Source organism: Podarcis muralis, chromosome Z (genome assembly GCF_964188315.1).
Source record: "Podarcis muralis chromosome Z, rPodMur119.hap1.1, whole genome shotgun sequence".
In the NCBI taxonomy this organism is placed as follows: Eukaryota; Metazoa; Chordata; class Lepidosauria; order Squamata; family Lacertidae; genus Podarcis; species Podarcis muralis.
This window is the reverse complement of record NC_135673.1, coordinates 41,175,822-41,201,419: the sequence shown is the minus strand read 5'-3', so window position 1 is coordinate 41,201,419 and position 25,598 is coordinate 41,175,822. Positions and strand designations below refer to the sequence as shown.

The 25,598-nt window shown below is 41.5% G+C and overlaps 1 protein-coding gene across 1 annotated transcript; it reads right to left on the bottom strand.

Annotated features, from left to right (window-relative positions):
• Positions 1–1,047: 1,047 nt before the first annotated feature.
• RADX (RPA1 related single stranded DNA binding protein, X-linked) lies at positions 1,048–25,592 on the bottom strand. Its single transcript, XM_028715729.2, has 14 exons — positions 22,380–25,592; positions 21,426–21,586; positions 17,804–17,996; positions 15,982–16,087; positions 14,145–14,236; positions 13,907–14,029; positions 11,802–11,909; positions 10,775–10,942; positions 9,330–9,583; positions 7,940–8,049; positions 6,543–6,598; positions 5,272–5,544; positions 3,405–3,563; positions 1,048–1,983 (listed from the first exon to the last, which is right to left on the bottom strand). The coding sequence occupies exons 1-14, from the start codon at positions 23,185–23,187 to the stop codon at positions 1,877–1,879; spliced, it is 2,718 nt and encodes a 905-aa protein (XP_028571562.2). The 5' UTR covers positions 23,188–25,592; the 3' UTR covers positions 1,048–1,876.
• Between the last annotated feature and the right edge of the window lie 6 nt (positions 25,593–25,598).

Sequence of the window (25,598 nt, the reverse complement as noted above, 5' to 3'; positions counted from 1 at the left end):
GAGGAAGATCTTTCTCCCTCGCACATTCTGCCAAATTGGGATGGGGAGCTTTTTTCTTGCTTTCCTCCTCTAAAAACTTGGTGCATCTTATGGTCAGGTGTGTCTCATGGAGCAAAAAAATACGGTATATAGCCTTATGGTCTAGCAAGCACAAAACAAGGTGAATGCACCTTATGCAGTACAGTGGTACCTCGGGTTAAGTACTTAATTCATTCCGGAGGTCCGTTCTTAACCTGAAACTCTTCTTAACCTGAAGCACCACTTTAGCTAATGGGGCCTCCAGCTGCCGCCACATCGCCACTGCACAATTTCTGTTCTCATCTTGAAGCAAAGTTCTTAACCTGAAGCACTATTACTGGGCTAGCGGAGACTGTAACCTGAAGTGTATGTAACCTGAAGTGTATGTAACCCGAGGTATCACTGTATTTAGGAAGGTTAACAAGACTTGGGTCCACCCTCCACCCCCCCCCATGGTTCTGTTAGGTAACTCTAGACTCTGAATCTATATTTTTTTTTGGGGGGGGGGGAGATTTGTGTGTGCCTTAGATGCTAATGTGCATTACTTCCCATATTTTGAAATGTGGGAAGATAGCCCTGCTTCAAAAATAACAATTTCTGTCATGCATTCCCTCCCCTAGCCCTTTAAATCCTCATTCCAACTGAAACAAGCCAAAGTGCACATAATTTGCATTTGCATTGTACCATGCTCCTGGTCCCCACCTCACACCGTTATTTCCTCCATTAACCCTGATGTATGGGAATCCTTTGCAGATGATCTCAGTGGAGACAGTCAATCAGTGACCAGACAGCAGTGACCAGAGGAGGAATGAGCACTGGGAGGAGCACAGAGAGAAGGAACGCCATGGTGCATCTGCATCAGCACGACCAGATGCCTTCACCTGCTCCAGCTGCAACAAACCATGTCTCTCCCACGTCGGTCTCTACAGCCACAGCAGGCGCTGTAACTCTCCATCAGTTTGACTTCACTCCCAAAGGCCCACTCCTCCATTGTCTCCCAAGACAGAAGGAAGCCAATAACAACAAAACTGCTGCATTTAATGCTAACTTTTATTTTATTAAAGATAGAAGATACAGATAAGTCCAGAAAAGATGAATATCGAAAGTATTATATATCATTTAATAATTTGAAATTTTCAATTTGAGAAAAGAAACAATAAAGACTTAACTATCTTATATCTACCTTAACTATCTTATATTTCTATGAAAAGTGAAAACCTTAATACTAAAGGGGGGGGGGAACCAGTGTTAAGAATTAATACATTGTATAATTAAACTAATTTGTGAACCCTCCCAGCTGTTTTCTTTAAATTTAAATTAGTTTTCTCTCACTTACTGCAAACTACTAAAAAATCTTAATACAAGGAAAAACCCACCACCATATGTGCAGTTCTGAAGTAAATGTATTCGTACGTGTTATGTACTGAGTTGAATAGGATCCAAACTGCAGCAGTCTGATTGGTCCTAGAACAATAGGATCCAAAATGCAGCAGTCTGATTGGTCCTAGAACAATGCAGCAGTATGATTGGTCGGCAGGAGCCACCCAATCCAACTCCAGATAGAAGTGAATCCACAACCTGATTGGCCTACAGGAGAATTCCGGAATTAGCCAATCACGTGCAGCCCATTGTGTAAATAATGTATATAAACCAGATACTTTGAGGGGACTTTCATTCCCTCCTCACCACTATGAGCTGAATAAAGAGCATGAAATCCACTCTCGACTCTGAGTATATTTCAGTACGACATTGCACTTGTCAGTAAAATGCAATATAGATTTGCAAAACAAAGTGTAGCAACATGGAAAACTGTGCTCTCCCAAGGCCCAAAGTTGAACGTTCCACCTGTCTTGTTAAATTACTCTGTGGCCAGATACACTTTGTTAAGAAAGACTTCAACTTTGCCTTCTCCCAAAGAGCAGATATCCAGGATGCAGATCAGAGGTTTTCTCAGCAGCCCACCACCTAGTATGCAAACACAAAGATATGGACGTTAGTACTAAAAAACAAATGCTTAACAGTTGCTTTGTTGTTACGTTCCCAGGAGTATCATCAATGTTACACCCAGAACAGGTAATAAAGCAGAGTGGAGAAGGCAGAGAATCAATCCCTCTTGCTTCCAACATGATGGCAAAGGAAAATACTCTACAGAAAACCAATTCCCTGTGCCTAAAGCAGGGAACAAAAACATCTGGATGAATCCTCCTCATCCAGGTTACTCAACAGCATGGATAAAGTCTTCAGAATTTCAGCTCATTTCAGTGTTTGGCCAATAAATAAATAAACAAATAGGAAGAAAAGGGGGAAATTTCACTCTTGTTTGGAATTATTAACTCAGCATGAAGCTAGCTAAATAAATAAATAAATAAATAAATAAATAAATAAATAGCAACTGCTTCCATTTCAGAAGATTACTTTAACACTGGAGTTTAGGGTTTTATCTAACAGACACCCAGCATATCTGTAGGCTTCTAGTTTCTGAAATAAAAATTCTAAGATTGACACAATAAAGAATGCTTCCAGTTCCTTCTTGTTTCACATATCCAGGAAGACAGCACGACACAAGGAAAGCTGGCACTAATAAACAGAAAAGCATAATTTGCGATCTTCTATTAGGTTGCGGGTCAAATATTCAAAACCAGTTCCTTTGCAGACACAATTATGCAGGCAAACACATGCAAAGAAATATGCTCATTGAAGCATTCGTGCACTTTATTGCTTACTGTAATTATTTACAGTTGCCAATTAGCAAATGTTTGGAATTCAGAAGAGCCACCATTTAACAGTGTTGCTATCTCTTCAGGGAAGAAGCTATGCATTTAGACATATACTGTTTAACACTGCAACAAGGCTAGGCAAACCGTACTAGATAACAAGCAATCCAGGAGGCAATTCTAAAATAAAGGTTTTGTATTAAGGTCTGTTACGTGGCAAACCTTCATTTACAACTACGCTTGCTTATTTGGGGGCATGTAAGCAAACCATCAGGGACGCAGGTGGCGCTGTGGGTAAAAGCCTCAGCGCCTAGGGCTTGCTGATCGAAAGGTCGGTGGTTCGAATCCCTGCGGCGGGGTGCGCTCCCGTTGCTCGGTCCCAGCGCCTGCCAACCTAGCAGTTCGAAAGCACCCTCGGGTGCAAGTAGATAAATAGGGACCACTTACCAGCGGGAAGGTAAACGGCGTTTCCGTGTGCGGCTCTGGCTCGCCAGATGCAGCTTTGTCACACTGGCCACGTGACCCGGAAGTGTCTCCGGACAGCGCTGGCCCCCGGCCTCTTAAGTGAGATGGGCGCACAACCCTAGAGTCTGTCAAGACTGGCCCGTACGGGCAGGGGTACCTTTACCTTTACCTTTAAGCAAACCATCAATATCATCTAGAAGTTCTTACGAGAAAGTGCCTGGGCAATCTTCTTCTGACTTGAGGTCCCACTTGTGTTAGGCAAATCCACCGTAGCACACTCCATGCCCGCTGCTTGAAGTAAACCTGAATTTTCAGCGTAAGACACAGGCAGGAGGGCAACATCTATAGCTGTGTTGCGATTCATTCCTGTACAAAAGATGGATATATTTTGTTACCATCAGCTAGCATAATGAACTATTTCGTTGTCTTTAACAATCCTTTCAGCACAGGGAAATCGCTCATCCAAATACTAGTGTTTACTCTTTTAATGGCAACCTGACAAAGAGTTGAACCAAAGACTTCAAACTTAAACATCAGAATCTTGATTCGCAATGGCCCAGACATTTCCCTGAAAACATATAAAAAACCACCTATTGCATTCCTCAGTAATCTACTGTTTAGCTGTATATTTGATTCCCCCCAACATACAACACTAATCATTGTGCAGGTAGATACTGCAGATAGATAGATGATAGATAGATGATAGATAGACAGACAGATATAGGTCGATCTGTTCATCTCCCCCATAGTTGTCTCTTAAACAAGTCCAATTTAGGTTGAGATGTGACTTAATTCTGGCTCATGCCCCAACAGCTGATGACCCAACATACTGACTATGCACACAAAGTTTCATCAGTATGCTCTGCCATTTACATACTTTAATACCCTCACACGTTTCCAACAATATCCTTCTGGGACCAAACAAAGTTCCCTGAATGATATACTACTGATATCAAGCAAAGTGATAATCTCTCTCGCCCTGCCCCCTGCTTCAAGACTTGGAAATTGTGCTCTTGTTAATATAGGGCAAGAAAGCATTGCCCTTCCACCCCACCCCACCCCACCCTATCCATATTCCAAGCTCTTTAAACACACACACACCTTAATACTCAATTTAAGCTCAACACCTGTATTGAAAATGCTGCCATCTAATCAGATATTCTACCTTCTTGTTCTTCCACATTTGGACCCTCTTACAAGCATATAAATGAATGTGTCCTTGTTCAGTTTCCTCCCCACATCTTTGCACCGTTCTGCATTTGCTATGATTTTGAAATTGCAATCTATCTAAAATCATTCCACTAAAATGCAGGGCTGGTTTCTTTGGAAATGCAGAGGACATTATTTACCGTATGTATTCAAGAAGCATGTGCTGCAAGTTTGAGAAAGGCATACTATGGCTGCTGTCCAAAGAGTTATTTTGGGGGGGGGGCGGGGGGAAATCTCCTGAGTTTCAGCAATTACTTACCATATACAGTATGAGAGGCCTGCTGTTTGAAGAACACAAATCCACCCCCCCCCTCGAATGTGTAGAAGTAAAAGCAGGTTCTTTGGATCCTAGACTATTCCCCTTACAGTTGCTCTATTTATTCTTCATTAACTATGTTTTTATATCCCATCTTTTCTCCCTGCTCTGTCCATTTTATCCCCCAAGCGAACCTGTGGAGTATGTCACACTGTGAGATAAACACCAGTCCAAAACTGCCAAGTTGCCTTTGAACCCAGATACCCGCAAACTCTGACCTCTTGCTCTCTCTAACAAAAAACCAGCCACACCATTAGATACATTATCCATTCCCTCTTAGCTCTGTGCAACAACCATTATTCCTTCAACACCCAGACCAAACTGTTAACATTTCCCCAGTGGCATAGCAAGGTCAGGTGGTACCCGGTACGGAAAATTTCTTGTCACCCCTCCCCCCACATTGAATTTTTTTTTTTTTTTTTTTTGCCTGCAAAAATGGTTTGACTTTATTTCATATTTTTGGGGGGAGCCAGAGTTGTTGAGCCTGCGTGCGTCTGCACTTCCCAATGGGGTGCTGAATTTTGTTTTGCAGAGATGGTGGTTACTTACCGACAATAGTCACTTGATAGTATTCATAAGGACAGGCATACTCAGTTTCATCTTCTTTATTTGGCACATATCTGTATTTGGATGCTTGGAGATTGCACAGATGCATGAGAAAATCTCCAGTTTCATAATTAAATTTTGATGGAAAGCTTTCGGGGAAAACTCTGCTGCAATGCAGGTGCTGCTCCAAGCGGTCTTTTATTTTATCCCAGAGGCTACTTTCCCAGGAACCTGGTGAACGTTTTGCAAACCAACTGTGCTTCTTTTTGGAAGCTCCTAATATGAAGATAGTAAGTGTGTTGTTAATCTCCATTTACTTCTATAATATTATTCTAGATTTTCAATAAACCAGAAAAAAACCCTCCCCAAATTGTGTGCATGTGGAATTAGTACAGCAGCACAGTAGATATAGGCTTTTATTATATATTTTCAAAAGAAAATAAATACAAAGTAGCATTAGCTAGTGTTTCCTGCACTTTTCAAGTTGTAAACTTTCAGAAAATCCAAGTTCAGCAAAATGATTACTATTCCAGAATGGATTTTTTGTTTATTTCAGTCATTTTATTTCACTCTCTTCCATGCACTGCATTTGCTGAGTTTACATGTATAATAAATGGGAATCCTATTTCATTTAATTTATTTTTTTAATGTAGGCTTCTTCATTTTGTTTTTTCTTTAAAATAAGTACAATCATACCTCGGTTTACAACCACTTCAGGTTGCGGTTGTTTTGGGTTATGAACCCGCCGAAACCCAGATGTACCAGAACGGGTTACTTCTGGGTTTTGGTGGTCGCGCATGCGCAGAAGCACTAAATCAGCTGCCTTGTACTCTAGAATTAAAATCTAGGGTTCCATAATGGGGCAGCAGCACTGGCCAGCAGGAAATGTAGAAGATGCAAGCTAGATAATTCACGTATGCAATTTAGCTAACTGAAATCACCTTGCTATACACAATAACAAGGTAAGACCTTGTAACATAAGACCTTGTAGCATATGGGCCTCCGGAAGGAAGATAGGAAGATTCACTGAAATTAAAATGAAAGGTTTGGTTGAAGCAGCAAGGTTATCTCTCCTCCATCATCTCCGTTTGGCATTAGGGAACTAAGCCAGGATTAAAAACCAACACTTTAGCTAGAATTTTACTAACTAAACAACATATATCGTTACTATAAACAGTTAGGAAGGCATATTAAGTTTGTTAAGGCTGCTGGTGCTGCTTATTTCAATGTAAAAGGCCGGCACTCAGATAGGTTTCAAGGAATAAGACACATACTTCTCTTGCACTTCTTTTGCGCTGGAGTCGATGCATCCTGCTCATCTTCATCCGACCTATAAAAACCAAGAGTAGAGTTGCCATTGGGGGATTATAGGGCTGCTTGGCCATATTGCCAGTAATCACCATTTCGACACATAGAACTCTCAGGTTGCGGCATTTTAGTTTTACTGACTAAAGCAGTCACTTAGGTCTTATGATCAGGGCCAAAGCAGACATGACGCCACCTCCTTTTTCTTAACTTCAAAGCAGCTGTGATAGCATGTTTGTGCTACTACATTGCAACTGGCATTAGGCGTAAAAGGTAAAGGTACTGCTGACCGTTAGGTCCAGTCGCAGACGACTATGGGGTTGCGGCACTCATCTCGCTTTATAGGCTGAGGGAGCCGGCATTTGTCCGCAGACAGCTTCTGGGTCATGTGGCCAGCATGACTAAGCTGCTTCTGGCGAACCAGAGCAGCGCACGGAAACACCGTTTACCTTCCCGCCAGAGTGGTACCTATTTATCTACTTGCACTTTGATGTGCTTTCGAACTGCTAGGTGGGCAGGAGCAGGGACCAAGCAACGAGAAAAATCCAATGAAATCAAGAAGTTACTGAGAATCTGCCACTTGTGCTATTTTCTTGCTTGCTGCACTAGTGAAGTATGAATAATCAGTCAGGCAACATTTTATTTAGTAGGCAGCTACTTATTGATAAGGAGCATCGTATGACACACAAGGTCACTTTCTGGAGCCACAGTCCTATCTAGAAGCTATATTGGATTCTGCACATATTCACATGCACCCACAAAACATTAAAAATTTAACTCATTGTTAAGCGCCATCTAAAAAGAGGTGAAATAAATTATTTCGAATCAATCAATCAATCAATCAATCAATCAATCATTTAAATGGTCTCTTTGGTATTGCAATCCTGATGCTTTGAACCTATTCCAGCCCAGATCTAACTACCTCATTTAGCAAGGTCTTTCCCAAATATCTATTCACATCTAACCAGTGGGAACATGGTGCATCTGACATGGTGCATTTGCAACAGCACAACCAGACGCCTTCCTCTGTCCCAGCTGCAACAACCGTATCGGTCTCCACAGCCAAAGCAATCACTGTAACTCTCCAGTGGTTTGATTTCACCCCCAAAGGAAAACACACCTCCAGCGTCTCCCAAGACAGGGGGAGGCCAGCCATGGTATTGCAATGCAAAAGTGATTTCCTTTGCAAATGATAACCTAAGGCATTTTAGAACATTGATGCAGCTCATTTGAAAAGTACACAATTCCCATGCTATGTGTGCCTAATCCTGCTCAGAGGGAAGTCAACAGAACCAGGATTGTGGCCTAACGTAGACAAATGCCAACAAAAACGGAAAGGGAATTCCATTCTAGAGAAATAGCTTACTCCACAATCCTATTCTTTCTCTTCGCTTTACACTTTCTGGGTCCTGTAGGTTGCTGTTCGGGTGGCTGGGAGGTTTGTGCAGAAGTGCCTGCTGCAGGTTCCTGGCTGACCTGTAGAAAATGAACAACGGGAGATATCTTGCCTTATTATTCAAAAACAAAGAATTCAGCAACTTCTAGGTAGCCATTCTTCACATATACACGAAAATATATATGAAGTTGTTGCATACATAAATAACCTTTTCTGACACCTAGGGATTTCAGTCCAAGTCATCCCCAACAGAAAGGAAAGTTATTTTGAACATGTTTTTTCAGTTCATTATAAATCATTTCCCAATGCCCTTTTACCTTTTTAAAATGTCCACCAAATATGAAAGAACATTCTCTCAACCTCTTTACACTTCCAGCACTTATCTGATTCTGTCTTGTACATCTTAGCAAGCCTACTTGGAGTTAGAGACCAACTATGAATCATTTTCAAATAGTTCTCTTTCAAAGAGTAACATGCTGTAAATTTCAAGTCACTTTCCCAAAGTTTCTCCCAGAGGTTAGAAATCTATGTTGTGCCCTACATCTACTGCCCAGTGTGTCACTGAGGCTTTAACTAGTTCGTCTTTTGTTTCGCGTTCTAATAACAAGTCATTTTAGACTATTCTGTCTATCTAATTTAAACATACCATGTAACTGATTATATTGCAAACAGTCCGTAACTTGGCTCCTTAGGTTTTCCATTGATTTCAATTTGTGTCCCCCCCCCCTGTGAAATGCAGCAATTCCCTGTAGGTCGCCCATTGTCCATCCATATTAACTCTCTTAATAGTACAGTGGTACCTCAGGTTAAGTACTTAATTCGTTCTGGAGGTCCGTACTTAACCTGAAACTGCTCTTAACCTGAAGCACCACTTTAGCTAATGGGGCCTCCTGCTGCCACCGCACTGCTGCCGCATGATTTCTGTTCTCATCCTGAAGCAAAGTTCTTAACCTGAAGCACTATTTCTGGGTTAGTGGAGTCTGTAACGCTAAGCATCTGTAACCTGAAGTGTCTGTAACCCAAGGTACCACTATATTTTAAACCCTAATCTGGATTCAACTCCAGTATCGGAACCATAGGGATTAGTTTATAGGATATCTACAGTCTTTCAAATATGATCTACTAAATAAATTGTTCTGCCTACCCCCCCATTTAGTTTCTCGATTCATTTCCACCTTTTTCTCCACATGTAGAAAGTTTTAAATATCAGTTTGAATACTCTTTTTCTTAAAAAATGGAACATCCATATTAAACTTTTAAAAACCTAAGCCTTTCAAACTCTATTTCTTCTTTAAAAATGTAAAAAAAATGTAAAACATAGTATCCAAATACTTATACTGTTAATTCTCAAGCACCATACCTGTTCTGGTGCCTCAACCGGTGCCTCAACTGGAGCCTCAACTGGTGCCTGAACTGGCGCCTGAACTGGCGCCTCAACTGGAGCCTCAACTGGTGCCTGAACTGGTGCCTCAACTGCATCAGGAGATATGTTGGCGCAGTCGACATATTTTACAGCACCAATTATCCCCCGAATAGCAATGCGTTTGTGCTCCCTGTAGTGCAGTTTTCCAATCTCCTCCCCAATTTCATTGATGGTTTTCAACACTGGATCAACTGCAAAATAATAATAATAATAATAATCCCCCAAAACTTAGCTTTGAACAGAAATGCATCCAATCCACCACACAGTGAACCACTATAACTAAAATGTATTAACTGGAAGTTGATTTGAATAATTGTATTAATTGGGAAATAATTGAAATTGTTATAATTTGGCTAAAAGTATACTTAATTTTAAAGAAACAATACTACCAAAAATTATGAATGTAGGATTCAAAAGATTCAAATGGAAAAGCACTTAATGTTAAATTATTACTTTTAAATTGGTACAGATAAACCTCTGATTGATTTTCATTACTGGCCACCCTTAGACTACAAACAGGAAATAAAAGTCCCCACTGCTCACCCACTATTTCAGCACTGCAAGTCCTTGGTACATGTGATATGTGGGGGGCCTTGGGGTCAGAAGTGTGTGTTCATCTTAATCTTGCACTGGAATAATTTCATTTTACTGACTCACATATATATTATTGAATTCTACCCCACATTGTGGGGACGTTCAGGTGCACACACATATATGTAAAGAGCTGGGGAAACTATATGGAAATCTTTGTCTAAAAACCCTGCTAACTGACTTGCTCTGATAGTTTAATATTTTTCTTCTTCGTCAATAAACCTCCCAAACAAATCCCCCATTCCTCCCCTACCTTTTGGTTTAGTGTATGACTGTTACTGGGATGCGGGTGGCGCTGTGGGTTAAACCACCGAGCCTAGGGCTTGCTGATCAGAAGGTCAACGGTTTGAATCCCCGCGACGGGGTGAGCTCCTGTTGCTCGGTCCCTGCTCCTGCCAACCTAGCAGTTCGAAAGCACGTCAAAGTGCAAGTAGATAAATAGGTACCACTCCGGCGGGAAGGTAAATGGCGTTTCCGTGTGCTCCTCTGGTTCGCCAGAAGTGGCTTAGTCATGCTGGCCACATGACCCGGAAGCTGTACGCAGGCTCCCTCGGCCAATAAAGCGAGATGAGCGCCGCAACCCTAGAGTCGGTCAGGACTGGACCTAATGGTCAGGGGGCCCTTTACCTTTTTATGACTGTTACTGGTATAGTTTGTTGTTTAGCATTGTGATCATTTACTAAAAAGTACAAATAAGTGAATAAAGCTGCACAGAAATATTTCGTTTAATAACATGACTATTGCCAAGTGGCAAGCATGACTGAATGAAAATGCAGAATAAAACACATCACCTCCGGTAGTTTCACAGCACTTCAGAAAAGTGTCTGGGGCTGGTGGCAAAGGATAATATCCGCCAATGAAAGTTTCCTTCGCATGAGAAGTTCCCTCCTGAGTTCTCCTCCAATGAGCAATGCTTCTTACTCTGACTTCATTTTCATATGGCTGGCCTCTGTGCCACTCTGTTAAGAAAAACAAACAAACAAACAAAAAAAGGCTGTGAAAAGCCTAATAAAAGTATAAAAATATTAAAGCAACAACTTTTTATACGTGACTGTGCCAATAGAATTATAGAATCGCAGAACAGGAAGGGAACTCAACAGGTGGTGAACTTTATAGAATTAATAAATGGTATTGGGAATGTTGGTGATGAGGATTCTAGAAACCGTGTAGGGATAGGAAAGAATTGCAGCAGTTTCTAAGCTGCCTAAGAGGCTCATTGCATGCAGACCAGTCTGTGGGATAGCTCAGTCAGTAGAGCATGAGACTCTTAATCTTAAGGTTGTGGCTTCAAGCCCCACTTTAGGCAAAAGATTCCTGCACTGAAAGGGGTTGGACTAGATGACCCTTGTGGTCCCTTCCAACTCTACAGTTCTATGATTCTATGAAGTTATCGTAGTGTACCCTTTCACCAGATATTTAATATTCTTCTGCAACTTCTCTGTGACCCTGGCTTTATTTCCAACACCAGAGATGCAGTACTCTTGCTAGAATCCCACAGATACAGACCTAACACAAGACCAGGCTTCCTCAACCTCAGCCCCCCAGATGTTTTTGGCCTACAACTCCCATGATCCCTAGTTAGCAGGACCAGTGGTCAGGGATGACGGGAATTGTAGTCTCGAAACATCTGGAGGGCTGAGGCTGAGGAAGCCTTTAAAACAAATAAAATAAAATAAATTACAATCAAAAATGAAAAACAAAATGGCTGAAGCCCAAAGGTAAAAGGGGAACAAAAAAATGTGGTTAAGATGTACATGAGCACTTGAAGGTGTATGTTACAAATTGCATGTATTAAATATGAAATTAGGGTTTATTTACCGCAAATAAACATTTGACTTTCATCAGTAGTTCTCAGGTAAGATGGAAAGGAGCCATTCCCTGCAATCTCTCGGATCACCTTCAGGTGTGTACATACGAAAAGTGACCCTGGAGATGTAGAAAGAATGCATCATTTCCCCCCATAAATGTTATTTCATTTCATTTATTTATTTCACACACACTATTCAGTATTTATGTATGTTCGGAACTATCAGGTTTTAAAGCAAAAGATACAAATGGCAGCATTTTTATTGTTATTTATTATTATTATATTATTATTGCACTTCCTACAATTCCTCGGACGCGGGTGGCGCTGTGGGTAAAAGCCTCAGCGCCTAGGGCTTGCCGATCGAAAGGTTGGCGGTTCGAATCCCCGTGGCGGGGTGCGCTCCCGTTGCTCGGTCCCAGTGCCTGCCAACCTAGCAGTTCGAAAGCACCCCCGGGTGCAAGTAGATAAATAGGGACCGCTTACTAGCGGGAAGGTAAACGGCGTTTCCGTGTGCGGCTCTGGCTCGCCAGAGCAGCGATGTCACGCTGGCCATGTGACCCGGAAGTGTCTACGGACAGCGCTGGCTCCCGGCCTATAGAGTGAGATGAGCGCACAACCCTAGAGTCTGTCAAGACTGGCCCGTACGGGCAGGGGTACCTTTGCCTTTACCTACAATTCCTAGCTCAACCAAACAAAAACTTTTGTTCTACCAAGCAGTTAAAACTATGTGACTTGGTTGTCATTCTCACAAACAGCAGATGAGGAGAAAAACCAGTTACTGGTTTGCATCACTTTAGATGGCATGCATGCCTCCTTTGTGTTGAAAATAGCTCTCTGTATAGAAAATCAAATGTCAGAGATGTTCTAGTCTAAGCATCTTGTGGATGCAAGAGTGTTTTTGTGTAGCAATAGTATCTGCAGAGATAGTATTCCAGCACATGAGCCCTCACCTGCAGTTTCAAATAGTACTCACCAGATCCTAGTTTATTACATTTTCTGCTTGGAGAGAACTAGGTAGCTGAGGTGGAAGATTACAGATTAATTGTAGGCTTTGCAGAAGCATTTATCTGTCCTCTGTAGGGAGCCATATCCAGTACTCAGCCTACTCAGAGCAGGCAGTGAAATGAAGAAACATGACTGACATAGGTCCATTAATTTCAATGGATCTACTCTGAATAGAATTTAATTGGCCCAGAATGTTGTTGGACTACATGGACCCTTGGTCTGTTGCAATATTGCTCAGGCCCAAGCCTACACATCATCTCCGACTTTTAACTTGCTATTTATTTTTTAAAAGGTCAAAAGTCTTGCTAAATTCCCAGATCCTGCTACACACCTAAACATAACTCTTTGGATTATGATTTAAGGCCATGAAATTTACACCAAAGGTTTAAGCCACTCATAGATAAATGCTAGAGAGTACTACATATATACCGTATTTTTCGCACCATAAGACGCACCGACCATAAGACGCACCTAGTTTTAGAGGAGGAGAACAAGAAAAAAAATATTCTCTCCCTCTCTGCTCAGCACATCTCCAGCAAAGAGAGAGGAGAAACGGAAGGGGCTCCGTTTCTCCTCCCGCTTCGCTGAAGGGGCGCTGCGCAGCTCTCCCTCCCTGCGCATTGCCTCTTCAGCAAAAGCAACACAAAGCCTCCTGAGCACAGTGGGAGGAGTGCTCCCGCTGCGCTCAGGAGGCTTTGTGTGGCTATTGCTGAAGCCAGAAGAGCAAGAGGGATCGGTGCGCACCGATCCCTCTTGCTCTCCTGGCTTCAGCGATAGCTGCGCAGCCTGCATTCGTTCCATAAGATGCACACACATTTCCCCTTACTTTTTGGGAGGGAAAAAGTGTGTCTTATAGAGCGAAAAATATGGTAGTTCTCCCTTCAGAAACAAGGGAGAATATATATATATATATAAACCTGCCTGAGCACGATCACACGCAAAGATGCGCAAGTTTCAGTTCCTCATTTCTACTATTCTGTCAGGGGCTTTAGAAGGAGCTGCAATGGTATTGTCTGCCAATACCCAAAATTAAAGCAAACTTTTAAGAAAAAAGGTATTACAAGATTTGGGGTGGGAGAAATTCAGAGATATTTTTTAAAAAAACAAATACTTGGGTGAATTTTCTCAAATATTTCAGGCTGAGATGAAGAAAACAATTGCAGGATGAGATTCTTATCTGAAGTTCCATCAGCAACCAGCACCCAACGATAGATCAAGAAGTCTTCTCCATGCTCTGTAAGGACAACAGAAATGTTGAACATTTTCAGAAAGTATTTTTGAATTAATTGTTCATTAGCACAATTGTTCATTAGCACAATTGTTCATTAGCACAAATATTTAAAAATAACCTGTCTTCCTTGTGCGCTGAGTCCTCCCCACAAATTTCACAAGCCCAACTACATCACAGTGTTCAATGTATGGTGTGACAAGCAGCTTGGATCTGTAATACAGAAAAGTACAAGTGATATTTGCAGCACACAGTAATCTCTCCATGTTTATGAACACAGTGCTCCATCTCTCCAGTTAACCTGAATCTGGACAGGTTGCTGAAGTTGTTGGACTGGTATCCGAAAACAATGGCTTCATGGGAGCCAATAAACTGAGCCTAAATCGTGATAAGACAGAAGTGCTGTGAGTAAGCAGTTCCCGTATCTAGGAATAAGGTGAACAACATGGCTGCACTCCTTCTAGAGGAACAGGTTCATAGTCTGGAAGTGCTCCAGATTCCAATGGCTCACCAGATTCCCAAGCATTAAGGAGTGATGATGACCAATATATGTAAGTTGCTTCATCAGCTATGACTTTTCCTAGACTGGCAAAGCCTGGCCTCAGTTGCCCGTGCTTGAGTGACCTCCCACCTGGATTATTATAATCCCCATTAATTTATTTAAATATTTATAACGCTGTTCATCCAAAGATCACAGGGTGGTTCACATCATAAACATGCAAATTGGGAACACAAAATACATCATAATAAAACAAAAATGAACCAATAACCCCCGCTTCCACAAAAACATTGAATGCCAAAGGCCTGATGGAGAGAGATGCTTTCTCCTGGTGCCTAAATGTATGTAATGAAGGTGCCACATGAGCCTTCCTGGGGAGAGCATCCCACAAAAAGGGAGCCACTACAGAAAAGACCCATTCTCATGTTGCCACCCTCCGGACCATTCGTGGAAGAGGCACACAAGCATGATTAGTTTTATCTTTCCTGAAAGGCATGAGGGCTTTGGTCTAGTCTTGAGAGTTCTTGTGCCTCCAGCTCAGGGGTCTGTCCTTTAAGACATCCTGGAAGCTGCAGCTGGTGCAGAGAGCAGCACCGAGATTGCTGCAGCCTGACAAGGCCAAGTGTAAGTAGTCCTGCGGGTGATGCACTAGCTAACAGTGAGCTACTGTGCCCAACTCACAGTGTCAGTACTAGCATGCAATGCCCTAACCAGCTTGGGATCAAAGTACCTGGAAAAATGCCACCCCTGTTGCCAGTGGGTTACACATGGTTAATACTGTCCCACAACAGGGCCTTCTTGGTGACAGTTCCCCATTTATTGAATGCCTTCCCTATTTGAGTCTCCTTCATTAATGGCATTCAATTTTATTTTTTATTTTTTAAAAATCCTATTAAACAAGGCATTTGATGTCATGAGAAGCCTGAAGTGAATAGCCATAAGGATCAAGTTGAACTTTTAAAATGCTGTTAAAACTTTTAAATGTTTTTATTTACCATATTTTTCTGTGTATAAGACATCCCCATGTACAAGACGACCCCTATTTTTTTGAACCCTGAATTAAGAAATAAATATTTCTTGAGCTGTTGAGCTGCCAATCCCTCACTCGCCCACCTGCTCGCCACATCCAATCACCCCCCACTGCATTCACTACCCGTGTATAAGATGACCCCCCCATTTTTGCCTACAAAATTTTAGCAAAAAAAAAAAGTCTTATACACAGGAAAATACGGCATTTCACTTCCAATTGTATTGCTCTTCTGCCTCGTCTGCTGCTACTTTGGTAGCAAAAGCAGGATAGAAATGCAATAATAAATAGATAATGCTTAATAACAAAGCTTTTTTTCCTCTGTTACTTTTCCCCTCCCTCCTCCTTCCCACTTTTGTTACATTATTGATTCCTGCCTTGTATATTGCTACAACACACTGTCTCCAAAAAAGAGAACATAAAAAGCCTAACCTTGTGATAAACTCATACTGAATGTTGGGCAATCTCCATTCCACTTTAATGTCGTCTTTTGGAATGATGGTAATTATAGGTCCTTGCCCAGCGTTTAGTGTTAGTTCTAGGAGAAAAAGAAATTAACCGTGAGAACACACATTGAACAACTGAGATCCTGGCTGCCTAAGTAGTTCTGCTACTCCTGTATGCATAACAAACACTGTTATCCCCCAGAATCAATTCTTTGGGTAGCAGAAGGGATTTAAAATCAGATAGAGTGCCACTATGTTTGGAGCTTTTCTGGACAGTCTTCTCACTAAGAAACTATTTAACAACTGCCTCCCTCGGTTTTGCCTTCCAAGATCAACCATAAATAAATAATGTGAGTGGTTATATCAAAGGGAAGAAGCCTGAATCCTTAATGGCAGAAATTCAAAATACAGGCTGAATAGCGTTTGAAGATTGAAGATCGAGAAATGTTAGACTGGAATTTCTTCAAAAGAGCTTCAATGTTAAAAATGGTTTTCCCCCTCCCTTCAATGGAGTAACAGAACGTTAAGAATCTAGCTAACACCCAAGAATGGCTCCGTACTGTAAATGTTTATGGAGTTCTCTAGATTAAGAGGAGGGACCAAGTGTTTTGTTTTATGTAGCTCATGGGACTTAACAACAGGTATTTGAAAAGCCAGTGTCAGGGCTACCGACCTAGTGTCTTTTACAAAATGGGGGTCTTCCCATCATGAGCTGCAAAGCCCTAATATCTATTTCTGAATCAATACAGATATCTGAAATATCAGCTGAAATAGCTATGCATAAACTTCGCTTAGTCTTAGCAACACGGTACCAAGGCACAAGCAAGGTTTCACTTTCAGTATTACTCTTTAAACAAGTGAGCGAAGCAGTGCTTCTCAAGTTACACAAAGAGAGTTGTGTGTGATCTCACAACAGGAGAGGGACACCTGTGGCTCTCCAGATTTGTTGATCTGTTGTTTATCTGGTGTTATAAAATAATGACATTTTAAAGTGAACTTTGAAACAAAATTACATGCTAATTACATTCCAAAAAAGAACTATAAATCTAGGAGATTATTTCATGAGCTTTCCATGAATGCTGTAGGAAGATCAATTCTTCTGTCAGAAATTTTCATTATTTAATTTACATTGTTCCTTGTTAATTTCATATGGCCATTCTCCCTCTCCCCTATATTATTTGTTATCTCTTCATGATTACACAGACTTATTTAAGAAGTGTGAAAAGAAGAAACTTTGTTTCATCAGTCCACTGAGAATATGTTTGTAAATAATAATAATAAATGCCTTAAATTGACAAATTGTGACTTCCACTTCTCTTTCTTCCTAGCCTGAAGAAACATCTCGCTTTCTCCCCAATGCATTATATATACATATGTAAAGCAAAATAATTTGAAGGTAATCATACTGGTTACGGAAGGCGTGATGGGGGTATCAAAGACTTTTGTGGATTTAAGGAACAACAACTGAAAGTTACTATTACACAGCAGATGAAAAGTGTGGTTGACTTGGGACAATAAGGAATTCCATCTTTTAACACTTTTTTGGGGGGACACCAAAATGATTAAGAAGCCCATATTTTTTTACACCTTAGTTCTGCAGCCAAGGCAGTAAATTTTTACTTTCTGTTCTAGGGGCAGTTGATTTTTTAAAAAACGATAGTGCTATTTTCCCCTCAAAGTGGTCAATGTATCCCCTTCATGAACTAGGTATAGAATTCAATGTGCCTTAATACAGTTATAATCAATGAAGAGCCATACAAAACAAAAAACACATTGTTGAACAACAATTAATATTCAAAATACTTAACCCATTGAGAACAATTTCTTCTCGCCAATGGATCCAAGAGTTTGCTGTGTTTTAAAAAGACAGCTTCTTTTAACACCATAGTTTTCGAGAAGCAACACAGTGCCAACGTTCATACTCTTGTACCATTCAAAACACAAGTCGTTCCACAGCACCATGGTCATAGAACCGGAACGATCAGCCACAATGAAAGTTGCCTAAAAGAGATTAAGGATATGAGCCACAAGATCTCAGCAACACTGTGGAAGAGTGAAAAGTATTGTTGAACTGATCTTTCAAAATGCCTGTGGCTAATCTGTACTTTTCTGATGGCATGCTCCTCCTCAGTTTATCAGCTGTGTATAAGGTGCTGCATAGGAACAGAAGCCATGCTTCCCCCATTCAGAAGGCTTAAAGTCTAAGGTGGCAACCCTGTGGACATCTGCGTGGTAGCAAACCCCATTCAGTGGGACTTGTATGTGGGCCCAAGTTCTGTGCAGTAGTGCGGAAGTGGTCAAAATAATGGCATACACAAAGTGGAGTTGGATTAAATTAGGCTGCAACTTTATTGCACCAGGTTTGGCACATGGTCAGCCAGCATGCTGGCTGGCTCAACAAGCTGTCATTGGACAGCTTGGGCAAACCATTATTGAGGTCCACCATAGTGTGAACTGTTTCTGGAAGAGCTCATCTAGTCCCTGGCAGGGGACATCATGGCCTATCAGCCCTCGACTAGGCTTCTGAACAGAAAGCACCACACTCCAATATGGGGGTCCTCCACTGGGCTGAGGCAGGGTGCCCCTCTCTACTAAGGATCCAGCCCAATGCCTCATCCACCACGTGAAAGTTGTGACAGTTGCTATGAGGTAGGAGAAAGCCCATAGGACCCAGCCAATAAATGTGCAGGTGAAATTCCTCCTTGGGGCCTGCATCCAGCGACTGACCTCCATCTATAGCAATGCACTTACACCAAAAAAATTCAAACAGTGTGAGAACAACACAAATGGTGAGAATGCATATTATATGCATGGGTGGAAAATTGTTACATGGTTTTAGTAGAAAGGTTATAAAGAACTAAGTAAAAGTGGACTGTTAATGGGTCAAAGTGTAGAATTTAAGGCCAAATTGTGTTAAGATAAATTATAGAACAAAAATTGAGAAAGATGGAAAGGATTTGCTGAAATAGCTATTTGAATTAGAATACAAAAAAGGGAGGTGTGAGGAGGTCGATGAAACAAGTAAATGAAAGATAAAGATATGGAAATACTGGATATGTTTTTAAATGTTTTTGTTTTCAAATGTTTTTGTTTTTCTTATTGTTTTGTTGTATTGTTTTTTTATTGTGCTTTTTATTTTTGAAGTATTGTAAATGTTTTTATTGTCTTTTTTTCTTTTTTCTGTAACTGTTAAACTTTTAATAAATATCATAAAAAAAAAAGAAAATTCAGGCAAAGACTATAGAGGGGAGGTTGGGAAAGCCTGCCTTAGATGCTCCTAAAGTGTCTCTTACAACTCTACAGTTATATGAAGCAGAACGGATTTGGAAGTATTCACTTCCAGCCATCTCTGGAGTCTCTCTCCTCCCTCCCACACCCCAGGAGGCCAGCAATAATTCATCCCCAGCTCTCCAGGTAGACCCTGCCCACTTTCCAGCCTGGGTCTGCGTCATGCCAAAGGAGCCAGAAGCAGCCCCCCCACCCACCTGCACCAAGCTGCAGAGACCTCTCTGAGTAAGCTGAGAATGGCACATTCTGAACAACAGAGCTGGGAGGCAGCACTGCAAATCTAAACATGGAAGTTACACAGAAACTACTTTTTTGTTATACTTTTGGGTCAGTATAACAGAATCAGAGAATTGTTATACCGACTTCTACAAAAATAACAAACCCAAACCTGCACAAGAAAGGCAAGACAAACTAGGGGACACCCAAATACCCTGGCCAACACACCACCAACTGCACGCCTTCCTAAACAACCCAGCAGAAATGGCGGCAGCGATTAGGCCTTTGACCACTTCTGAAAACCTTCTCCTGACAGCAGAGGGACATGGCAAGGGCATGGTACCCACAATATATAAAATACTGCTCCATAATCCTACAACACCCCCCATCTCAATCAAAAAAACAATGGGAGCATGGCATAGGTTACAAAATAAACCTACCCAATGGACTAAACTGTGGTCTAAACCACCCTTTAAATTCATCTCAGCAAAAAGAAGGGAACTCACATTGAAACTTATCTATAGATAAATCTTTCACTGCCAACAAAAACCAATAAATGGATAGAAATAGAACCTACCCAAATAATGACACAAAAACCTTGTACATACATTATGTAGAGGAATGAAAGTTTACTACCCCCTCTTCTTCCCTCCCTCGCCCCCATTTATACTGTCTATATAACATCAGTGTCCCACACTGAGTATGAACAAACTGTGTGAAAGAACTCTTTGAACTGAAAGCAGAGACGCTGTATGTACTTCTGTAACCCAAGAAAATATTTAATAAAAACATTTTTTTTAAAACCACCATAGAATTGTAGAGTGGGAAGAGAACCAAAGGGTCACCTATTCCAATGCAGAAATGGTATATAAGTTAAGGCTAAGAAGTGAAAATAGGAAGGGAAAACAGGTTAGAGAGAGTTATGGCTTCATAAAGTTGTAGCAAAGAAAGTGGTGTGTAAAAGTGGTAGCAGAAAAGCTTAACATATGGCTTGGTAAAAGTAAAATAAAATTAAAAATTAAAAATTAAAAATTAAAAATTAAAAATTAAAAATTAAAAATTAAAAATTAAAAATTAAAAATTAAAAATTAAAAATTAAAAATTAAAAATTAAAAATTAAAAATTAAAAATTAAAAATTAAAAAGTAATAAATAAATAAAAAACCTTGCTGATTAGCAATTGGAAGGTGAAAAGAAAGGCAACACATAGGAAGTGAGGTTTTCTTCCAGCCACTAGAAACAGCAAGGGGGGGGGGGAGCAAGGAAAAAGGGCCTGTGAAAGATGGGTTTGTGTGCGCTATAGACAAGAGTAATGTAAAATCACAGAATCATAGAACTGAGGAGTTGGAAGAGATCACAAGGGTCATCTAGTCCAACCCCCTGCAATGCAGGAATCTTTTGTCCATGGGAAAAACCATCATTAAAAGGGGTTACAAATAAATAACGTAAGTGATTCATGGGGAGCCATGTAGGGCAGTGTGTTCTGCAGTCTGCATGTTGTTTCAACAGAATTAAGAACACTTTTAAAAACTTCCATTAGCAGTGGCATCATGATTCAGCATTATGAAATTTTGAAAAGCCTTTGAAAGCTGTTTTTGTGTGCTCAGGATATTGAAGAAAGTCTAATCAGAGTAAGGCTCCACAAAAATCAAGCCGTTATTTCACAGGTAAATTGTAAATTAGTACAATATGTATTAGCATAGTGGTATATTCATCAATAGAACTGTTTCCATTTCTACCTATATCAAAGCAACAAGATACTCTCAAGATACAGTCAATGAAATAAACAAGGAGATACATTTAACTCAGTTCATTTTTACTTTAAAAAACCAAAAAGAAAGCCTGAACTCTAAATAACAGTCATAACAAAATATAATTATATTACCATTTACAATTGTAAGCATGTTAAGATCGGTAGATAGCCTACCTGGTACGGCTTATCAACAGCCAGACTGGGCTTTCCGTAGTATTGAAGTCGCCCCCTGTGGGTTATTTTAATGATAATAGGATGGGTGCCAGTTTTAACCTTATTGCCTATTTTGTGGCCAAAGTCTCTCTGCAAATCTCGCAGAGTTTTAACTGCAGAGTCTAGGAAAACAAAAAGAGATTCAAAAGTGTATAGGTGACATAGGTGATTTCATCAGCACTGCCACCACTACAAAACATATTGCCGCAAATGGATAAGTTACAAATAACCAAGCACTGCTGATCTTAAAAACTGGTCCTGCCAAGTTGGCTATTCCTAAAGGTTGCTCTGGTGCTGTCTCAGAAGAAAACAGCCCAAGAATTCCAAGGTGTCATAAATAAAACGAATGAAGTGCACAAGGTGAACAGAAATGCACAAGTACATAAACCACACGTCTAAAATTGTGCAGGAGAGCATCTTGACTCTTAATGACCCTAACATCCAGAATATGCGTATTCCGTACCTATTCAAAGCCTAGAACCGAAAAGCTGTACTGTAAGCCGCACGGAGTGGCTGGGGAAACCCTGCCAGATCGTTAGGGTATAAATAATAAAATTATAATAAAATTATTAAAAGCACACTCTATCAAGTTTGGGTCCCGGTGCAGTGACACACAACACAAAAACACACCTAAATAGCCACCATGTTGGACCAAAATATACCTGAATAAGACAATACACGACACGAAACATATTCCCTCAAATTCAGCTTCTGGGCTTCTCCTGCAAACCAGGCTCTCAACCCAGAATCTGACTGTTCACATTAAGCCAGACTATAGATTGTCAGTGCTTAAGTCTAAGAGACAAATTTATTGAACCCAGTAACAACAGCGGTATATCCCAGACTATCCTACCCATTAGTCCCATGCGTCCAACAACCCACTATTGATGACCCACCCTGCAACAGTCAACTCACCATCCGCAAAGTCATCTTCTGGATCCTTTTTCCCCCGCCATCTGTCCCCATACGGATCTTCATTATTCCACAGTGGAAGATAATACTTCCACCTCCCCATCAGCGGCACGGGCGGCTTCCTTCTGCGTTCGGGAAGCTGTTGACCCCGGACAGCATCACTTCTACTGGCCGCGCCAAGAACTTCGAGCTGTTCAATGCACATAACCCAGCTATCATACTTCTGAACGAAAGCGCACGAAAGCTCTGTGATTTGCACCCGCAGGCCACAGCGAAGGGCATTTGTCTGCACCAAGCGGTTCAACTCGGGGGCCAGAAAGCATCTCTCCCGGTACACGCCGTCGGAAATAGTCATATCATAGAGGTATTGGAAGCCAGTACGCTTGGGTGCCTTGGTGAGGGACGAGGGACGAAGGCGCACATGCCTGGCGAAAGGATCGGGCTGCTCGGTGGAAGGACCAGGAGTGTCAGCAGGAGCGGCCACTTCTCTAGAGGAAGAGGCACGCGTGGATACATTGCTAGCAGGAATGTAGCTGACGCGTGTCTTCTGGGTGGCATCCTTCAGATACCTCTCGAGAGATAGCACGGTCACCGGCGGAGCGGCTACGAAGGGGGTGACATAGTCGTGAACCACGGCAGCTCGGCAGCACGCCACGAGTATCCAGGAGAGCCGACCCGTCCCGTTTTCCATGTTCCTCCTCCGTTCGTGTGTTTCGGAATAAGCGTCTTCAAGCCATAGCTCCAGCACATCTTCTTCTTCATCACTTGCAATGGCATCCAGCTCTTCCCTTTCGGGGCTGTATGTCCCCATGATCAGACTCTCTGGCCCGCCACACACAGACCTACAACAGCTGCCCAGTCAACTTTAGGCGAGTAAGGCGGAGAAGGTAGCTGTCGGTCTATCTGCAGGACCAAGAGCGCAAGGAGAGAACTTCTTGCCGATTTTGAGAGCGAGCGGGATCGAGAGGAAAAAAAACGAACAAATCTGTCCAATGAGCGGGCTCGAGGCGGAGTTTCTATGATGCTGAAGGGGATGAGGGGCGGGGGGAAGGCGGGGATTCGCGGTGGAGAGCGCCTGTTGCGCTTTATCAGAAAAAGAAAAAAACCCGGGCGCGTTTGTTCTTCTGTTACAGTTCTATGATTCTAAAAAAATTAAAATAAAATAAAACCGCACACAAGAAGGCAGCAGTGTGCTGTTACTGGGGAGTAAGTAGCACTGAACACTATGGGACTTGCTTCTGAGTTGTTTTTGCTCGCATCTTATCAGAAGTAAGCCTTCTGGAGTTCGGTGGAACTTGGCCCCGAATCAGTTTCCACGAGGTTCTTTCGCTTTTTGCCTTTTTGCTTAGCTCAGCTGTCTCCTCTGGAATATGAGAAAGGGATGTTTTAGACACAACAGCATGAAGCGCGTGGGATCACTGATTTAAAAGAGAAAGAGCTTAAAACCGTTTCGGTGTCCTTGAACTACTGACTAGTTTTTAAAGGCAAATTTTTAGTTATACGGAGGTGTCTTTAATATTTTTATTTTTTAAAAAAACCACACAAACCAAACACGATGTTGCTTCTTGCACTTCGTCCTCGCGTTTCATCTTAGTTTTGCAAACTGCTCTAGAATCATTTCTGAAAGGTGGCACAAAATTTTTCGTTTCGTTGAAGTCAGTTAAGCAAATTTGAACACTATGTACAAAATATTAAACGGCCGTTGATAAGAAAAACAGAAAAGCATGTTTTAAAAATAAAAATCCAAGACTTTATTCTATCCACAACATTAAAAATAAAGACTATTACATAGCTGGCATTTGTATCCTTACATTGCCTTGAAACTATTTCCCCCCGCAAATTTTCCCTATACTGGCCACTCCACAAACAAATGAACCGAGTTATTTTTTTTTCAAAATAACACCAAAGCATGTTTTCTGCAGCTATCTTTTTACAGGTTCATTGTGGCATATGTTTTGGTGATTTGGTGCCCAGTCAGGTGTGTTTTGCCTCATTTGGATATATGTATTATATGTATTTGTGAGTAGAAAAACGGGGAAATGCTAGACACCGGGAACAAAAAGGCTATTACATGCAAGAGAGCCATTTTGTGATCTACGGTATCTGTGTACAGTCCCAGTGTGTACAGGGTAAGCAGAGCGACTATTCTCAATTACTATTGGTAGTAATAGTAGGAGACCTATTCCACTGGCATAGTAAGTGGAACATAGGAGAAGATGCAGGATCCATTCTCGTGGAGGATCTTGATGCATGTTCTTTGAATGCCTGGGAGGGAATATGACCTTCCCCTGCTTAAATCTTCTTAAATTTGCTTTGCTAAGGGTTTATTTAATTTGTATGCTGCCCTTCACCCAAATACAAAACAAAAAGAAACCAATACCCCACCCCACAAACACATTTTAAAAGACATAGGATGTTAATCAGCCAAAGGCTATGGTTAAAGAGGAATGATTTTTCCTGGCACCTAAAGGTGAATAAGGAAGGTGCCAGGCAAACTTCCTGGAGGAGAGCATTCCACAAGCGTGTAGCCACTGCAGAGAAGGCCCTGTTCTCATGTTGCCACCCTCTGGACCTCTCATGAAGAAGGCACATGAAGAAGGTCCTCAGAGGATGAAAGCAGGGTCCAGGCAGAAAGGTTCACATGGAGAAAGGTGGTCTTTGAGGTACTGCAGACCTGAACCAGTTAAGTCTTTGCAGGTCAAACCAGCACTTTGAATTGGGCATGGAAAGTAACTGTCATCCAGTGAAGTCAGGCCAGGATTGATGTAATGTGCTCAAACCACTTTGCCCTGGTGAACAACCTGGTTGCTGGATTCTGCACCAGCTGGTGTTTCCAACTGTGTTCAGTGCAAGCTCTACATACAACACATTGTTTAGTGCAGTCAGGCCAGGATTGCTGTAATGTGCTCAAACCATCTTGCCCTGGTGAACAACCTGGCTGCTGGATTCTGCAGCAGCTGGACATTACTAATTTAAGACTCTTAATTTTAATGGTTTTATACATTTTATACATTTAAGCACATAGCTTCCCCCCAAGAATCCTTGGAGCAGTGGTTTGTTAAGGGTGCTGGGAACTGCATATTTGTGAAGTGTAAACTACCGTTCCCCATATTCTTTTGAGGAGGAGGAAATGACCTTTAAATCTTGGAGATAGTTGGTACAACTCGGAGAATGGGAGTGATTTCTGTATTGTTTTTTCAAAGCACTGGCTCATGTTGAATA